Source organism: Arvicola amphibius, chromosome 9 (assembly GCF_903992535.2).
Source record: "Arvicola amphibius chromosome 9, mArvAmp1.2, whole genome shotgun sequence".
Taxonomy (NCBI): domain Eukaryota; kingdom Metazoa; phylum Chordata; class Mammalia; order Rodentia; family Cricetidae; genus Arvicola; species Arvicola amphibius.
Window position 1 is genome coordinate 101,468,325 of NC_052055.2, and position 16,783 is coordinate 101,485,107.

The window sequence follows — 16,783 nt, forward strand, 5'->3', positions numbered from 1 at the left end:
ATGGATTTGACATTTTTACAGTCATAAAGCTAGTAAGTATCTTAAGTTCTCCTGATTTGGGTGCTTCTAAGAATCGTTTAAAATGAAACTTCAACAGAGGAAATGGGAAATGATGCGGTTCTATTATCATCTTAAAAAACCAAACTTTCATGAAGTGTTTTGGATTACATTTTTGAAAGCTTGTATATATAAAATAGACATGATGAAGGAATCCACAGACAAGTATGTCATTGGACTCTCCCCATTTTCGAATAACTTCTGTTGAAAGTGATCCACAAATATTTGTTTTCTTAAAGCTAACTCCTATTCAATATTTCAGACTTCTGAGCCTCTCTCCAGCCTCGTCTTCACCGTCCTCTTCACTTATTTAGTGCCGTTTTCTTGGAGACTGGGCTTCTCTGTGGAACAGCCCTGGCTGTCCTGGAAATTGCTTTGTAAACCAGGCTGACCTTGAACTCAGAAATTCACCTGCCTCTGCCTCCTGAGAGCTAGAATAAAGGTGTGTGCCACCACTGCCCGGCATTGCTTTTTCTTTTTAAATTTTACTAAGTTTTGGTTTTTTAGGCAAGGTTTTCTTCTATAGCTCAGGGTGGCTTAAAACCCCAAATGCTGTCTCAACTTCCAAACCCTGGGATCAAAGTGTCCACTTCAGCCACAGCTGTCAAATTCACCTTTCTGAAGTGTGTGTTTCAGTTGTTTTAAGTTTTTAGTTGTGTACTTATCATTTAATTCGACATTTTTATATAGTAACATGCACTAAACATTGATTTCTTTTTTCATGTGTCATGTGGAGACCAGAGGTTGATGTCAGGATTCTTTCTCGTTTTATTATTATTTTTTTTAAACTGAAGATCTATTGCTGAACTTGAAATCTACCAGTTTAGCTAGACTACCTAGCAAGCTTGCCTAGGATCCATTATCTATCTCTTGAGGACCTGGACTCTGTCTACTGAGTCATTTCCCCTAGACTTAAACATTTTTCATGTATCCATGAATGGAGCTATTCATTACTCATCCTACTCCCAGTCCATACCACTCCCTAGCAACCAGTAATTACTTTCTTCATTGATTTGCCTATTCTACATATTTCACATAAGTGGAATCATATAACATGAGGCCCTTTGTATCTAGCTTCTTCCACTTAATATGTTTTTAAGATTTTATGTTACAGCATGTATCCTTGCGTTATTACTTTAATGGCACAATAATTCGTGTTTTTAGGTATGCCACATTTGTATTGAGTCGGTTCATAGTGTTGATCAATATTAAGGTTGTTACTTTTTAGCTATTAATAATGTTGCTACGAACATTTCTGTACTTTACGGTTTAACTTTTCTTATCTAAATGGGAGAAGAATTGCTGGTGATCTAACCATATCTGACATTTAAAGGACGCACTCAACTGTCTTCTACAATGTCTGCACCATTTTATCTTCCTGCCAGCAATATGTGTATAAAACTTACTTAAGCAAATAATGCATGAATTTGTTCCCAATAAAACATCATTGTAGAGCAGCTCCAGAACCCCTCAACCTACTCTACTCTAGTTAGTTTCTATATTTTGTGTAGAAGAAATAATTGTTTCCAGCTTAACATGTGTTTTTCTGAATGTTCAGGAATTTTCAGTGTAAACAGGCAGTGTGCTCCTGCAGTTCCAGCTGCTCAGGAGACTGATGAGGCCTAGTCTCAAGAGAGAAAAGGAGAGAGGGCAGAAGGAGGGTTCTTGATAGGGAGCAGCATTAATAGTCTCCCTGTATTAGAAACGCAAGGTGTCTATTCTCCTAACTGCAGAATGTTTCACTATTAAGAAATTGTATTAGTAAAGATATCATCAGACAAGATGATCAAGTGGATGAGCTGAACGTTTATTATCCTGGATGGGTGTGGTAGTGCACACTAGTTATCCTAGTACTTAGGAGACTGAATCAAGGGAATTTGGAGGTAAAGGTCACCCTGAACGACGCAGTGAAGCTAGGGGAAAACTACAGGCTGAGACGGAAGCTTGATGGTAGGGACATTGGTTTAGCATGCGCAATGTCCTGCGTGGATTTGATCTCTAACACTGTATTTAAAAAATTGAATGTTCTTATTGTTGCTTTGAAAATGGCAGGTATTGGGCTTTTATTTAATGAAACAGTAGCCGTAAAACTACAATTTTCTTGTCCTAGTGCTTGGCTGTCTGGCTATGAGGACCCTGTGGTATCTAGAATTAATATGAGAATACAAGATCTCACCGGACTAGATGTTTCCACAGCAGAGGAATTACAGGTAAGCTACCAGTTTCTTAGTTATTTCCACTTCTTCAAGAGGCTCTTCCTGTTAGACTTCCTGGCATTGAACATCAGGCTTGTGTAATACCTGAGGACTGTAAGTGACCCTGTAAGCCATAGCATTCAAAGACCTTAATAACCCACTGCAGAAATTGAAAATGAAAGATATATATTACTATACTTAGTAGTAAGCATACTCTTACCTTTCACATTTTCAAATTACATTTATTTTATCATGGTAAAGGCATGCGAATATATATGCTGTGTGTCCTCAGGGTTGGACTCCAGTTATCAGGCTTGGTGGCGGTGCCTTTACCATCGAGCCATCCCGCTAGTCCTAACTTTTCTTGATAATTTCTAGACCCATTCTGCTTGTTGAGTGGCTGGGGTAAATTTGGCTTTTTAAAAGGTAAAATTGACATATAATTTGTATGTCATACAGTTTACCTTGGTTGAGGTATATTTTACTTGGTTATGACCTCATCACTGTGATTGAGTTTCAGACGTTTCCATCACCCTAGCGAGAAACTGTCCATGCCCTGAGCTGTCCATTCCACTTCCCAAGCCCTTGGCAACCACTAGCTCTTTGTGCTTCTATGAATATACTTATTCCGGATATTTTATACATAGGAATTAATATGTGGCTTTTATGTCAGGTTTCTTTGACTAAGCATTATGCTGCTAAGAAGCATGCATCCCCACTTTTGGAGTCTCTTTTGACCTGTCTGCTCATCCGTTAGTGGATATCTGGGTTACTTCTGCTTTTATGCTGCTGTGAATAATTCTGCATACAAGTTTTTGTAGGACCAAACATGGGAGCTTCCCACGTGTTTTGTGAGTGTGTGTACAAATGAGAATGGACTCATATGGCAGCCCTGCACTTAACCTCTGAAGAGCGTTCAGGCTGTTTTCCAAAGTGGGTGCAGCAGCAACACGGGAAGTGCTGAGCTCTTTGCCTTCTTCACACTTCCCTCTTCCAGGGTTAGTGCAGCACGCATAGTGAGCTTGAGCTGCTGTGTCTGGGGTCATGTGCATCTTCCTGACTGATGATACTGAATGTCGTTCACAGGCTTATTGGTCATTTCTATTCTGTTAATTTGTGTTCTTTATATACTCTGGATACTAGTGCCTTACCAGATAAATGACTTATAGATATTAAATCCTGTTCTGTGACCTGTCTTCACTTTTCAGTGGTGTCCTTTAATACAAGTTTTAATTTATGTGTAGTTCATGTATTTGCATACCCATGAGGAAGTCGGAAGGTGCTGGACATCCTGGTCTATCACTTTCTGCCCTACTCCCTTGAGATAGGGTCACTGAAGCTGGAGCTAAAGTTTACCTTACGTACTTAAGAGGTCAAAATGGAGGTTCTCAGGAATTTTTTGTGTATTAACCTTTTCCCCCTTCTTTTTGATACTAGGGGTTGGGCTCAGGACCTCTGCTATGTAGACTCTGGGCCCTTGAGTGGTAATATTAATAATTCTTATTCATGTTTTGTTTTTTTTCCTTCAGGTAGCAAATTATGGAGTTGGAGGACAATATGAACCCCATTTTGACTTTGCACGGGTATGTGAAACTGTAACTAAATGCACTTAAGTTTAGGTATGCATGTTTAAAGACATCGTCACGATGCTGTTTAAGACAGGGAGACTTTACTGGGGGCGTGGGCAGGGTGCAGCTGTAATGAGGATTTCAGTGAGAGACTAAGCTCCACTCCAGGTTCCAGGGCTGGGCAGTTCCTAGAAGAAACTGCAGTAATCGGGCTGTCTCACTGCGGTAGGGACAGGAGCCGGAAGAGAGGAGATACTGAGGGTGGGAGATGAGCACGACCTGCTCAGAAACCGGGCCCAGCTGGGGAGAGCGCTCAGAGGAACTTGGTTAGGTGTGGTCAGGAAGAATACCTTTGGATTCCGTCCCGTGTAAAAACCCATTGCCTGCTTGGACGTTGACAGCGCTATTATTATGGTAATAGATACCTAGTATGTACAGGCACCTGGAAGTGAGGTGCAGCTGTTTAAAAGAAGGGTGTAATGGTGAGCACTCTGGACTCTGAATCCAGCGATCCGAGTTCAAATCTCCGTGGAACCTCCAATTGCTGTGCACCGCTCCCCCGTGTCTGCATTTGGTACGCTGGCACCCAGTTTGTGAGATCGGGCAAGGGGCAGGAGGTTAAAATACACAAACACATACAGACAGAGAGACAGAGACACGGGTCATCCTGGAGTTCCCCAAGAATGCCCCCTTTATTGTGTTCAGGGGCAGATTATATAGAGATAGCCACGCCCCAGCCAAACCCACCAGAAACCACTCTCCTGCCATCAGGAACTCCTGAAGGTCTCGTGCTCAGAGCAGCTGTAGGCACTCAGATCAGGGGATTACAAGAAATTCAGGATCAGGGGTCTCACTGCTCCAAACATAGCAGCACTGCTGTCAGGACCGGAGGTAGCTCAGCTTGCTAGCCTGAGGTTTGCCATAACCCTCTAGTCAGATTACATCGTCAGGAAGGGAAAGAGTGGCTTGAAAGAGAGGGAGCTGTTCTCTGGGACTTTTACTGACGCATAGACAAGAAGGATTAAAGTTGCTCAGTTTGGTAATGTTCCTCAGTGTGGCAGGAGCAAGCTATACTCCCTGTTAAAAAAAAAAAAACAAAAAAAAAAACAAAACAAAAAACAAAAAAACTGAGTCGATAAGGTGCAGCCCAAGACTGTAGCAAGCAGCAGGCAGACACTGAATGCTGTATACTGTATGTGAGGGCCTTAAGTGATAGGGGCAGCAAAAAGCTGAAAAATAAGCAAAGGGAAATTCTAAATAGAAAAATGTTAACTTTTAGAAAGATGAGAGATAAGGGAATTGAATTGGGCAGTAGGTATGAAACAGCACATTGAGAATGGGAGACAAACTGGGAGCTGAGCCAACGTTAAAGTGTCGTTATCAAATCTTCATTTAATTAGGTCTCACCATAATCACTGACCCTCTTAACACTGCCGTGTGATTCCACAAGCTCTTCTTCACTCTTCAGGGTAGATTGTCCTGGAGCAGCTCCTTTACTGGCTTATCTCAGGTCTCAGTGTGCTTTTTCTCGGAAATCCTGCAAAAATAACACTTTTGTTTCTTCTTAATCCTAATACTAAAACATTTCAGGGCTTTTGGTGATGTCAGGCTCCACATTACAAAACTAAAACATACCATTTTGAGATAATTGTTGATTGCTAGAAAGTAGCAAATGAGTTTATGAGGCCCTTGTGTGTACCTTCCCCACCCTAGGGCTGATGTCTGTATCACACTGCAGCACAGTACCAACCAGGAGCACGCCGTCAGTGTGCTCACAATGCTCAGTACTATTTCACCAGTTCTGCTCATTTCTGAGCTGGCTCTGCACTCTAATACGCGTGACTTGGTGTAATTCCTGTCACGTTCCGGGCATCTCACCATACACCACAAGCCTCTCTGCAGTACTGCTCACTTGCTACACAGCCCCTTCCTTCCCCCGTCCTGAATTTCTGCTAACACCATTATAGAACACTACTGATTCGCTCAGAAAACAGGTCTGGAGTTTGGAGTAATTGTCCCAAAAGTCTCCAGTGTGAGGGTGAGTCAAGTACTTGAGAGGCTAGTTTGGACACAGAATACTGGCCGTATATTTGGGGTGTGTTCTTACTCCCTTATGTTTACTGCTTTATCCACAGAAAGATGAGCCAGATGCTTTCAGAGAGCTCGGGACAGGAAATAGAATCGCTACATGGCTGTTCTATGTAAGTTACAGCTACATTTCATGACTCAGTTGATTTTTTTGGGATGTTATATGAAGTTGATTTGGTATCACTCCTATTGACTATACATAGTGCCTTCAAAGCCAGCCTGGGTCTCAAAATAGAAAAAGGGCTGGGGGTGTGTCTTTATGATTTGTCTAGCATGCAGGAAGACCTGGGTTTGATTTCTGGCAGTTCACAAACCAGGCTTGGGGGTACATGCTTGCAGTCCTAGTACTTGGAAGGCAGAAGGATCAAGGCTATCCTTGAGTATATAGTATAGTGAGTCTGAGACCAGCATTGACTATGAGACCTTGTCTCAAAGTGGAAGGGGTGTTCTTTAAAAATTATTGCCTGGTGGTGGTGATGCCTGCCTTTAATCCCAGCACTCAGGAGGCAGAGGCAGGTGGATCTCTGTGAATTCAAGGCCAGCCTGATCTACAGAGTGAGTACCAGGACAGCCAGGGCTATACAGAGAAACCCTGTCTTGAAAAACAAAACCAGGGGCTGGAGAAATGGCTCAGAGGTTAAGAGCACTTACTGCTCTTCCAGAGGTCCTGAGTTCAATTCCCAGCAACCACATGGTGGCTCACAACCATCCGAAATGAGATCTGGTGCCCTCTTCTGGCCTGCAGGCACACATGGAATGTTGTATACACAACAAATAAATAAATCTTAGAAAAAGAAAAACAAAACCAAACAACAAAATTATTGGTAGTTCCAGTACTTGGAGGTGTTCAGCATTTTAGAATATGGACTGTTTGTGCACACTTTATATAATGTGCAGCTTTACGGCTTTTCACAAACTGAGCACCCAGACTAAGACATAGCACAGAACGAGAGAGAGAGGGAGAGGGGTTAAACTCAGGACCTAAAATATGCTAAGCACTCTGCCTCTGAGCTACATGCCCAACTCCAGAATTAATATTTGTTCCACTTCATCCAACTTTTCTGTTATATATATTTTTCCTTCAGTGGGGGAGAGGAGTCAAACCTATGGTCTGATGCATGTTCTGAATGGTTTTAAATAACTGTCATCATTTCCTCCTATAGCAGAGGTGTTAACTGGAATTAACATCATGATGCCTGTTGATCTCTCATGCACTTGCATTCACTTGTCCAGCACTTGGCTCTTCTGGAAGGCTTAGGCAGATGGGTCTCTGTTGGCCACCCTACTCACAGTTCTCGCAAACCCCAGTCTCCCACAAAGAAACTTTTACATGGACATGATTTACAGCCTGTTTTTAGAAGTCATACAGTGTCCTTTTTCTGTTTTTAAATCACACCTGCCAGGGAAGCACTCACCTCTGAACCACACCCTCAGTTCTGCCCAGCTTCAGGATGAGGGGCGTGGGCTCGCGCCATTTGAAATGAATTCCGAAGTCACCGGCACGTAAAGAGAGCAGGTGGTGACTGAGGCTGTGGCTCAAAGTCCTAGGCTGGATCTTGAGCACTGGGGAAACAAAACATGTGGTTAGGATGTTACTACATTTAGAAAATAAAATTTGCTACTGGTGTAACCCTTATTTTTAAAATACGTGGTTTGCCGGGCGGTGGTGGCGCACAACTTTAATCCCAGCACTTGGAAGGCAGAGACAGGCGGATCTCCGTGAGTTCGAGGCCAGCCTGGTCTACAGAGCTAGTTCCAGGACAGGCTCCAAAGCTACAGAGAAACCCTGTCTCGGAAATGAATGAATGAATGAATGAATGAATGAATGAATGATAAATATGTGGTTTAGCAGGGCATGATGGCACAATGTTTTTAAGACACTTGTTTTAGAGGTGGCGTATACATCCCATAGTTGGGCTATGTTTGGTATTTTCTACCTGTGGTGGTGTTTAAAAATCTTCACTAGGATGGATTTCCTTGGTGCGTGTGCTTTTCAGTTAATTAAGGTTTGTGTTTTTATTCTAGGCTACGTTTATAATAACTATAAATTCTTTAATCTTGTGATTTTTCATATAAATTTTATCTGAAGGTAATTGTTTCCCTTGCAGATGAGTGATGTGTCTGCCGGAGGAGCCACTGTGTTTCCTGAAGTGGGGGCTAGTGTTTGGCCCAAAAAAGTAAGTTCATTTGGTTTGTGGGGCTTGGTTTTGTTGGGTATTTTTCTCCTGAAGTAGAGTTGCACCTGCAGTTTGTGGCCCAGGAAATGAGTTACATTTTCTTTTATTTTTATTTTATTGGTCGTTTTCTGTATGTGTGTGTTAGATCCTGGAGTTACAAACAGTTGTGAGCTGCCATGTGGGTGCTAGGAACTGAACTTGGGTCCCCTGGACCATCTTTCCAGCCCTGAGTTACATTTGCAGACTACACTCATCTCAAAGTAAAGGTTGGGTGAGGAACAAGTGTGATAACTGAGTTCTAATTCCCAAGCTTTGATTTCATATAATTCTCTCCGTGTTGCCTGACTGTTATCACTCTGTAGACCAGGCTGGCCTCAAACTCAAGAGATCTACCTGCCACCACCTTCCGAGTGCTGGGATTAAAGGCCTGCACCACCATGCCCGACTAAAACACTCTATTGTCATCCACCCTTATGGTAACTCCCATATGATCAAGAAAACGCCATAGACTCACGGAATTAGTGAACAATGTGAGCTACCGTAGAAGGAGCAGGAACTAGAAGTGCTGTGCAAATTGAAAACCTAGCATTTTACTTGATGATCTTGAATTGTTCTCCACAGGGCACCGCTGTCTTCTGGTATAATCTGTTTGCCAGTGGAGAAGGCGATTACAGTACACGGCATGCAGCCTGTCCCGTGCTAGTTGGAAACAAATGGGGTAAATAGTTCCTGTATTCTCTGCTTAGAAACTTTATAACCTACCTGCACCTTAAAACAAAACACCTCCTCCCATGATTTGCCATCTGGCTTCATGTTGTATAGGATCCAGCTAAGCCTGTCCCTGATCTGAGTATAAATTTGCATCCCTTAGATGAGCATTTTGGTGAGATTGTTTTTGAGGGTGGCTGCTCTATTTCACTTAGTTTTCCAGAAGCATTAGATTAGTTGACTCCCAAGTTGAAAAGTTAGAATCTTGCCCTCAAAAGGTCACAGTCTGAGAGCTTGAACTGATGGGTAATCAGAATGTGGCAGAGCGTAGACCAATGCCCGAGATGGCTTAAGTTAATTTTTGTTTCCTCAGCACATAACAGTTAAGTGCCAGAAAAGATTTGGGTTAAAGCTCAGGCAGCACCTGGCTTCAGTGCAGACCATGCAGGCATAGGATTGCCTGCACTAACAACTAAAATAGGAAACGAAACAAGTTTAATACATATTAATCCAGTGTGTACATTACAGTATGTCAGTGGCCACATGTCAAATGCTTACAATCTACAACTGTCCATTGGTTAGAACCACTGTAAGGAGGCCTGGTCGGAAGACCTTACAATCCCCTCACTGAAAATGATGCTTGGGAACTGCTGGACCACAGTGAGCACAGGCTGACTGGGAAGGAAACAGCTCTAAAGGCTCTTCTCCATGTGAGTGCTCTAAAGCAGCAGCAAAGGGTTTTGACTCAAAGATACAAGAAAAAATGGCCAACTGATGAATGAAGACTGGGTACCAGGGAGGTAACAGTAACCAGTGTAGGCAACCTAGTTCAAATATTTTGTCCAAGTCAGTGACAATGACTTATTCTGTAATACCAGAAATAGGGTAGAAAATTGGGGAGAAGAAATCCATATATATATATGTATATATATATTATACACACACACACACACACGTACATATACACACACGTACATACATATATATATCCAAGCAAAATTCTTCAAGGATCTCAAAAGAACAGTACTCAACTTCATTTGGAAAACCAAAAAACCCAGATAGCCAAATAATCCTGTACAATAAAAGAACTTCTGGAGGCATCACAGTCCCTGACTTCAAACTCTACTACAGAGCTACAGTACTGAAAACAGCCTGGTATTGGCATAAGAACAGACAGGAGAACCAATGGAACCGAATAGAAGACCTGAATATCAATCCACACATCTTTGAACACTTGCTCTTTGACAAAGAAGCAAAAAAAAAAAAAAAAAAAAAATATCAAATGGAAAAAAAAGCATATTTAATAAATGGTGCTGGCATAACTGGATATCAACATGTAGAAGAATGAAAATAGACCCATATTTATCACCATGCACAAAACTCAAGTCCAAATGGATCAAATACTTCAACATAAAGCCAGCCACACTGAACCTTATAGAAGAGAAAGTGGGAAGTAAACTTGAACACATTGGCACAGGAGACCACTTCCCAAATATAACCCCAGTAGCACAGACACTGAAAGAAACAATAAATGGGACCTCCTGAAACTGAAAAGCTTCTGTAAAGCAAAAAAAATACGGTCAACAAGACAAAACGGCAGCCCACAGAATGGGAAAAGATCTTCACCAACCCCACATCAGACAGAAGTCTGATCTCCAAAATATACAAAGAACTCAAGAAGTTGGACACCAAGGGGGCTGGAGAGATGGCTCAGAGGTTAAGAGCATTGCCTGCTCTTCCAAAGGTCCTGAGTTCAAATCCCAGCAACCACATGGTGGCTCACAACCATCTGTAATGGGGTCTGGTCCCCTATTCTGGCCTGCAGGCAGACACACAGAATATTGTATACATAATAAATATTAAAAAAATTCAATAAAAAAAAAAAAACGGAGTACAGACCTAAACAGAGAACTCTTGAGAGAGGAATCTAAAATGGCTGAAAGACACTTAAGGAAATGTTCAACATCCTTAGTCATCAGAGAAATGCAAATCAAAACAACTCTGAGATTCCATCTTAAACCTGTAAGAATGGCCAAGATCAAAAACACTGATGACAACTTATGCTGGAGAGGATGTGGGGAAAAGGGAACACTTCTGCATTGCTGATGGGAATGCAAGCTGGTACAGCCCCTTTGGATGTCAGTGTGGTGATTTCTCAGAAAATTAGGAAACAAACTTCCTCAAGACCCAGTAATACCACTTTTGGGTATATATCCAAAGGATGCTCAATCGTGCCACAAGGACATGTGCTCAACTAATGTTCATAGCAGGTTTGTTTGTCATAGCCAGAACCTGGAAACAACCTAAATGCCCCTCGACCAAAGAATGGATAAGGAAAATGTGGTACATTTACACAATGGAGTACTACACAGCAGAAAAAAATAACAACAGCTTGAATTTTGAGGGGAAAATAGATGGAGCTAGAAAACATTATTTTGAGTGAGGTAACCCAGACCCAGAAAGACAATTATCACATGTACTCACTCATAGGTAGTTTTTAAACATAGAGCAAAGAAAACCAGCCTACAAACCACAATCCCAGAGAACTTAGACAACAATGAGGACACTAAGAGAGACTTACATAGATCTAATCTACATGGGAAGTAGAAAGTAGAAAAAGACAAGATCTCCTGAGTAAATTGGGAGCATGGGGACCTTGGGGGGGGGGGTTTGAAGGGGGGAGGGGAGCAGAGAAAAATGTAGAGCTCAATATCAATTAAAAAATGTATAAAAAAGAACAGTAATCTATATTAGCTGTAGTGGTGCATGCCTGTCTGATGTACAGAGTGGATTCCAGAATAGTCGGGCTACTCAGAAAAGCCCATCTCAGACCAACACGTTCTGTAACTAAGACAGCCGACTGAGGATGTGACCGATAGCTGATGGGAGGACTGCACTCACTGTCTGGGTTTTGGAGGCGGCACTTGGAGTAGGGAAAGTGTTGTGTTCCGTCCACGGTGTTCCGCTTGCGGCTCCTTTAGCCTCCTCAGGGATACATACATGAAATCTGATTTTTCCTCAGGGATACATACATGAAATCTGATTTTTCCTCAGGGATACATACATGAAATCTGATTTTTCCTCAGGGATACATACATGAAATCTGATTTTTCCAGCATTGTCAAGTTTATCTGGGTTTTAATCTTAAGCTTTTAACCCATGCTGAAACTGTTCTAGTTGAGCTTTCAGATGAGAAGAAAATTCTCATTTTTTTTCTCCTCACAGTATCCAACAAATGGCTGCATGAACGTGGACAGGAATTCCGAAGACCGTGCACCCTGTCAGAACTGGAATGACAGACCGGCTCTCCTCGCTCCTGTTGTCCTCCAATGCGCCCGGCACAATCGCTGATAACTTTCAGACGTTTACAGCTGACTAACACTCCATGGTTGACTCGGTCATGAACCTCGTCCTGTGTTTTGTCTGTGGACAATCACTTATTGTATGGGTTTTTTTGTTTTTTAATTAACACTCAGTCACCACATTATGTAAAATTTTACAGTTCATTATCACAGGGTACAGGACATTTAAAATGATGAATCTTAATTCTGTTGTTTAAAAGAGCTTTTTGGTTAGATTAAAAAAACAAAACATCCAATTGTAGATTTCAGCGCATCTGCGTAGATGGTGGGCCCAGCGGGGCTGTGCATGGGATGCAGGAGCCTGTCCGCCTGCTCTTCCTTCCCAGAGTGTACGCACTGGTAATAAACTAGGACCCTAATCTGGGCCCTAAGGGCTTTGCCTCCATCTATTAGTCCACATTCCTATTTCTTATTATTTAAAGAAACTGTATTTTTACCAAATCTCCCTCCTCAACAGTGGTGAATTTAATTGGTTTGAAAAAGTTCAAAAAGTTCTGCGCAGCAGAACTGCCCTACAACTACAGTGCTCGGACTTAGACTTTTCCTTCAGTGACTGATGGTGTCCTGAGACTTCTGTTCCAAGTGCCAGGATCCTGCCTGTGTTCCTCCTACAGCAGGTGGTGGTGTTGGCATTCTGACTAAATACTGTGCCTTAGGAGACAGGGAGTTCCAGGTCCTTGTAATGACGAGTGAGGGAGTTGATTTTAAAAAAGAAATCTGTTTTATAAAAAGCCAAAATGTTTTTTTCTTTCTGAAACGTGTTATAACAGTGACCTATTTATGATCTTAAATCTTTTTTAAAAAAATGTTTCTGTGTGGTATTTTTCATGTAAAATAACACTACTCACAGGTATGTTACTCCTTTACTACATAGAGCTACAGTTTAGTGTTTGTGGTTAGACTTTTAGTCAATCAGAACATGTTTCTTTGGAGTATAGCTTGCCTGGCCTACTTCAGACTCTTATGAGATACTAACAAAAAGTGTACTTTCTTCAGAGACAGTCATGCTTTGATTATGAGTTGTTAAAATAGTGGTACGTATACATTTTTATTCAAAAGCCTGGTTGTGGTCTTGATGTATATGAGGGAATTCTTTTTTCACCCAGGGCTCTGGTTCTTTCTTTTTAATTCTCTGGGAAAGTAGGGATTACAATGAACTGTTCCATCACAAAGATTTTAGCAAAAAAATAAGTTCATCACTTTAAACTGATTTTAGATGCTTTAAAAACAGGATGGAGCCGGGTGGTGATGGCGCATGTCTTTAATCCCAGCACTCGGGAGGCAGAGTTAGGCAGATCTCTGTGAGTTCGAGGCCAGCCTGATCTTCCCAGTGAGTTCCAGGACAGGCTCCAAAGCTACAGAGAAACCTTGTCTCGAAAACAAAAACAGGATGGGTATGGTGGTCCACATTTTTGGTTCCAGCACTTGGGAGGCAAAAGGCAGGAGGATCTCTAAGTTCAAAAATAGCATGGTCTAAATAGTAAGTTCTGGGTCAGCCAGGGCTCCATGAGAGATCTTACCTCAAAAACAGACAAGCAAAACAACTTTTTCGGCTGGTGGTACAGTTCAAACAGAGTAACACGTGTCAGCCCATGGGTCCCACTCCACTACTACAACCCCACACTGGGTAACATGGAAGCAACAAGTAAAACAGGGATTTCAAGGCCAGAAAATAGGTTTGTCATGAAGTGTTAGCAACCAGATGATAAGTTAGGACGATAACAATATATACATTTAAAAGGAAATCCTGCATCTTCTATAAGAACTTTATAAGCTATGTGTGGCCTGCCCCTGCCTGATGTTCCCCTGAGAACATCTGGAGGTTAGAAAGGTGCCCTTGGCGGGAGTGCAGTGTGCAGTCTCTGGTGACTGGGGACAGTGGCTGCTCCCCAGCTAGAAAACCACAGGGTTCATGAGGAAAGGGGGCGAGTAGTTGAAACCAGGAATGGCCTGTATACACGTGGGGAAACACTCAGCCTCACTGTTCCTTTAAGGAAGTCAGCCGTGTTAACAGGATTCCTGTCAGGAAAATAAAGTATGTCTAGGATGTGTGAAGACTGTTATTATGTAAAAGTTCTTCAGAACCTGCGGAGTTTCTGTTTCTGGGTAGGAAATGAAGGCAAAGAGTTGACGTGTACACCCGGGCTCATGACAGGATCATTTGTAGTCACCGTAAAATGGAAGCAACCTAAGTACAGAAATAGATGAGTGGGGGAAAGGTGGCATATACAGTAGGAAAATATTCAAGCCAAAAAAGGAAATTCAACACACGCTCAACATGGTTGAAGCTTGGCGAAATAAGCCACACAGATGCTCTCGGCCACTCGTGATACTAGAGTAATCGAATGCCGGGGATGTACGTGGTTGCCTGGGTGGTGAGAAGATGCTTGGGACTTAGTATTTATTGGGTGTTTTGCCAGCAATATACACTTAATGCGATCTAAATATACTCTTTGATTTTAGACTTATTTTGTATCCATGAGTGTTTTGCCTCCACGTATGCATGTGTACAACATGTGAACTTGGTGCCCTCGGAGACCAGGCAAAGCCATCGGACCCCCTAGAACCAGTTATGGTTGTTTGGTAACCATCATGTAGGTGCTGGAGTTGAACTCTGGTCCAAAAAATGTTTGGAAACCTGTGAGCCAAGCCGTGTCTCCAGCCCCTAAAAACACTCCTAAAGGTAAACGTGCCAGAGTTGTCGTTCAGTGGTTGAGCGTGCCCACGGTCCTGGGTAAGCAGTATCACATTTTAAATGTTTGACAGCTTAACAGTTATGTTCCAGTTCTAAGCCCTCCAAATTGAAAGCAAGGGCATCTGTACACCCGAGCTTCTGTTTCTAGCAGCAGCATTCGCGGTGGCCAAAGGTGGAAGCAACCCCTTTGAGTATCTATCTGCAACTGAACGATGAGCAAAGGTAAAAACAGGTTTAAAAATTCATCTGGAATCATAGAGCTCAAGAGAATTGACAAACATTGAAAATTAGCAGAGAATCCCAAAGCAAGACTAAGGGATGAGAACAGCTTTTAAAGAAAAAAAAAAAAAAAAAAGTAAGCCAGGCATGGTGCTACACACCTTTAGTTACAACACTCAACGGAGAGACAGATACAGACTTTGAAGCCAGCCCTGTCTACATAGTGAGAGACTGCTTCAAATTCAAGAGTTTGGGGGGAAAAAAACTGCTTAACGCTACAATTTAGAAACAGATACTGCATATCTAAGAACAGACTCAGAATGGCCATGAATACACTTGTAAATTCACCATATCTTAAAGATAACGAAAACTGGTTGAATAAGTGACTTAGAGGAAATTAGATCATAAGGCCTTGGCAGCAATACTTGCGTAGAACAAGAATATTCTTAGCACCGGCAGGGGTGATGGCTCAAGACTGGAGTTTGGAACCCCAGAATCCACATCAATGTCAGGTGGGCATGATAGCCCTCTTGTGAGATGGAGATGGAATCCCCAGAACAATCCAGCAGTCTGAATTGCTGAGTTCCAGGTCCCTGACTTAACAGCCATCTCGGAATACGCTCAGTACCAGTTTCTGGCCTCCACATGCGCACACCTAGGCACCTGCTCTATGACATACATGGAAGTGCATAAACACACAAAAGATCTATCTCCACTCAGCACAGACAAATCTGTCAACACACTGGAAATCTGACATGTTGTCAAATCCTTTTTCTAAGGAGTCTCCCAGAAGACAAGCTGTGACCTCTAGAATAGAGGTGTGGAGTAAATACCAAAAACTGACTATGCCACCAAATCTGTGGGGTATATCAGTATCCACAAAGAATTGTGTCGTTTAGTGTTTGTGATTATTTTATTTTAATGATTTTTTTTATTCTAGATATACAGATAGTTTCTCTGTATAGTCCTGTCCTAGAACTCACTTTATAGACCAGGCTGGCCTTGAACTTGAACATCTTCCTGCCTCTGCCTCCCTAGTGCTGGGATTAAAGGTGTGCACCACCAAAGAATGTTTTCTGTGTGCATTTCAGGCCAGCTTCACACTCATGATGCCCCCTGGCCCTGGGGCTGATTGTGGGCCTGTACCATCATGTTCAGCTACTGCTGGTGAATTAAATCTGTCTGTAGTAGCCTGTTAAAGTACAGAAGACACCCAAAGCCAGCGGAACAGGAAAACCTTAGGAGAACATTGTTAGAGAAAGAAGTCATTTTCCACCCTACAAAACTAGCTAGAACATACAGTGGAATTTTATTGTACAGTATAGATAAGAAAAGTTGTAATCACCAAGAATCTGTATATGAATCCATAGGTTTGAAATGTCCAGACCAAGCAAATCTATACATAGAAAAAACAGGGATTGGGAGGAGTATAGGCCCAATAGCTAAGGGATTACGTTTTCCTCAGCTGGTCGTGGAAACATTTCTAAGTTGTGCAAACCAGGGGTGGGGGAGCTTGGAGGATCAGAAATTCAAGGTTTTCTTTTACATTGTGAGTTCGAGGCTAGCCTGGAACACGAAAGAACCTGTCTCAAAAACCAGTAACTATTGAGTGAAAATGTTCTAAGTTGTGATGACTGCAACCCGGTGGCTAAGCCGCTGAGCGAGAACCAAAGCGTTTAAGGACTATAAAACACACACCCCAGGTTAGTGAGCT

The 16,783-nt window shown here is 42.2% G+C and overlaps 1 protein-coding gene and 1 long non-coding RNA gene across 7 annotated transcripts in view; one reads left to right on the plus strand and one right to left on the minus strand.

The window, feature by feature from the left end:
- P4ha1 (prolyl 4-hydroxylase subunit alpha 1) overlaps positions 1-12,391 on the plus strand; it is a 53,030-nt gene extending 40,639 nt beyond the window's left edge. For all 3 annotated transcript variants that reach the window (XM_038341732.2, XM_038341733.2, XM_038341731.2), the window contains 6 exons: positions 2,168-2,267; positions 3,782-3,835; positions 5,956-6,021; positions 8,017-8,085; positions 8,707-8,803; positions 12,019-12,391. In XM_038341732.2, coding sequence (XP_038197660.1) covers positions 2,168-2,267; positions 3,782-3,835; positions 5,956-6,021; positions 8,017-8,085; positions 8,707-8,803; positions 12,019-12,089 — 457 coding nt within the window. In that variant the 3' untranslated portion in view covers positions 12,090-12,391. The remainder of the gene's footprint in view (positions 1-2,167; positions 2,268-3,781; positions 3,836-5,955; positions 6,022-8,016; positions 8,086-8,706; positions 8,804-12,018) is intronic.
- The window catches only part of LOC119822430, a 35,974-nt gene continuing 23,742 nt past the window's right edge, over positions 4,552-16,783 (minus strand). For 2 of the 4 annotated variants that reach the window (XR_005286791.1, XR_005286788.1), the window contains exons 3-4: positions 7,324-7,471; positions 4,956-5,357 (exon numbers count right to left, since the gene is read on the minus strand). This is a non-coding gene — a long non-coding RNA (uncharacterized LOC119822430). Of the gene's footprint in view, positions 4,898-4,955; positions 5,358-7,323; positions 7,472-16,783 lie in introns of those variants that run through there. The other 2 variants (XR_005286790.1, XR_005286789.1) reach the window with 2 other exon arrangements.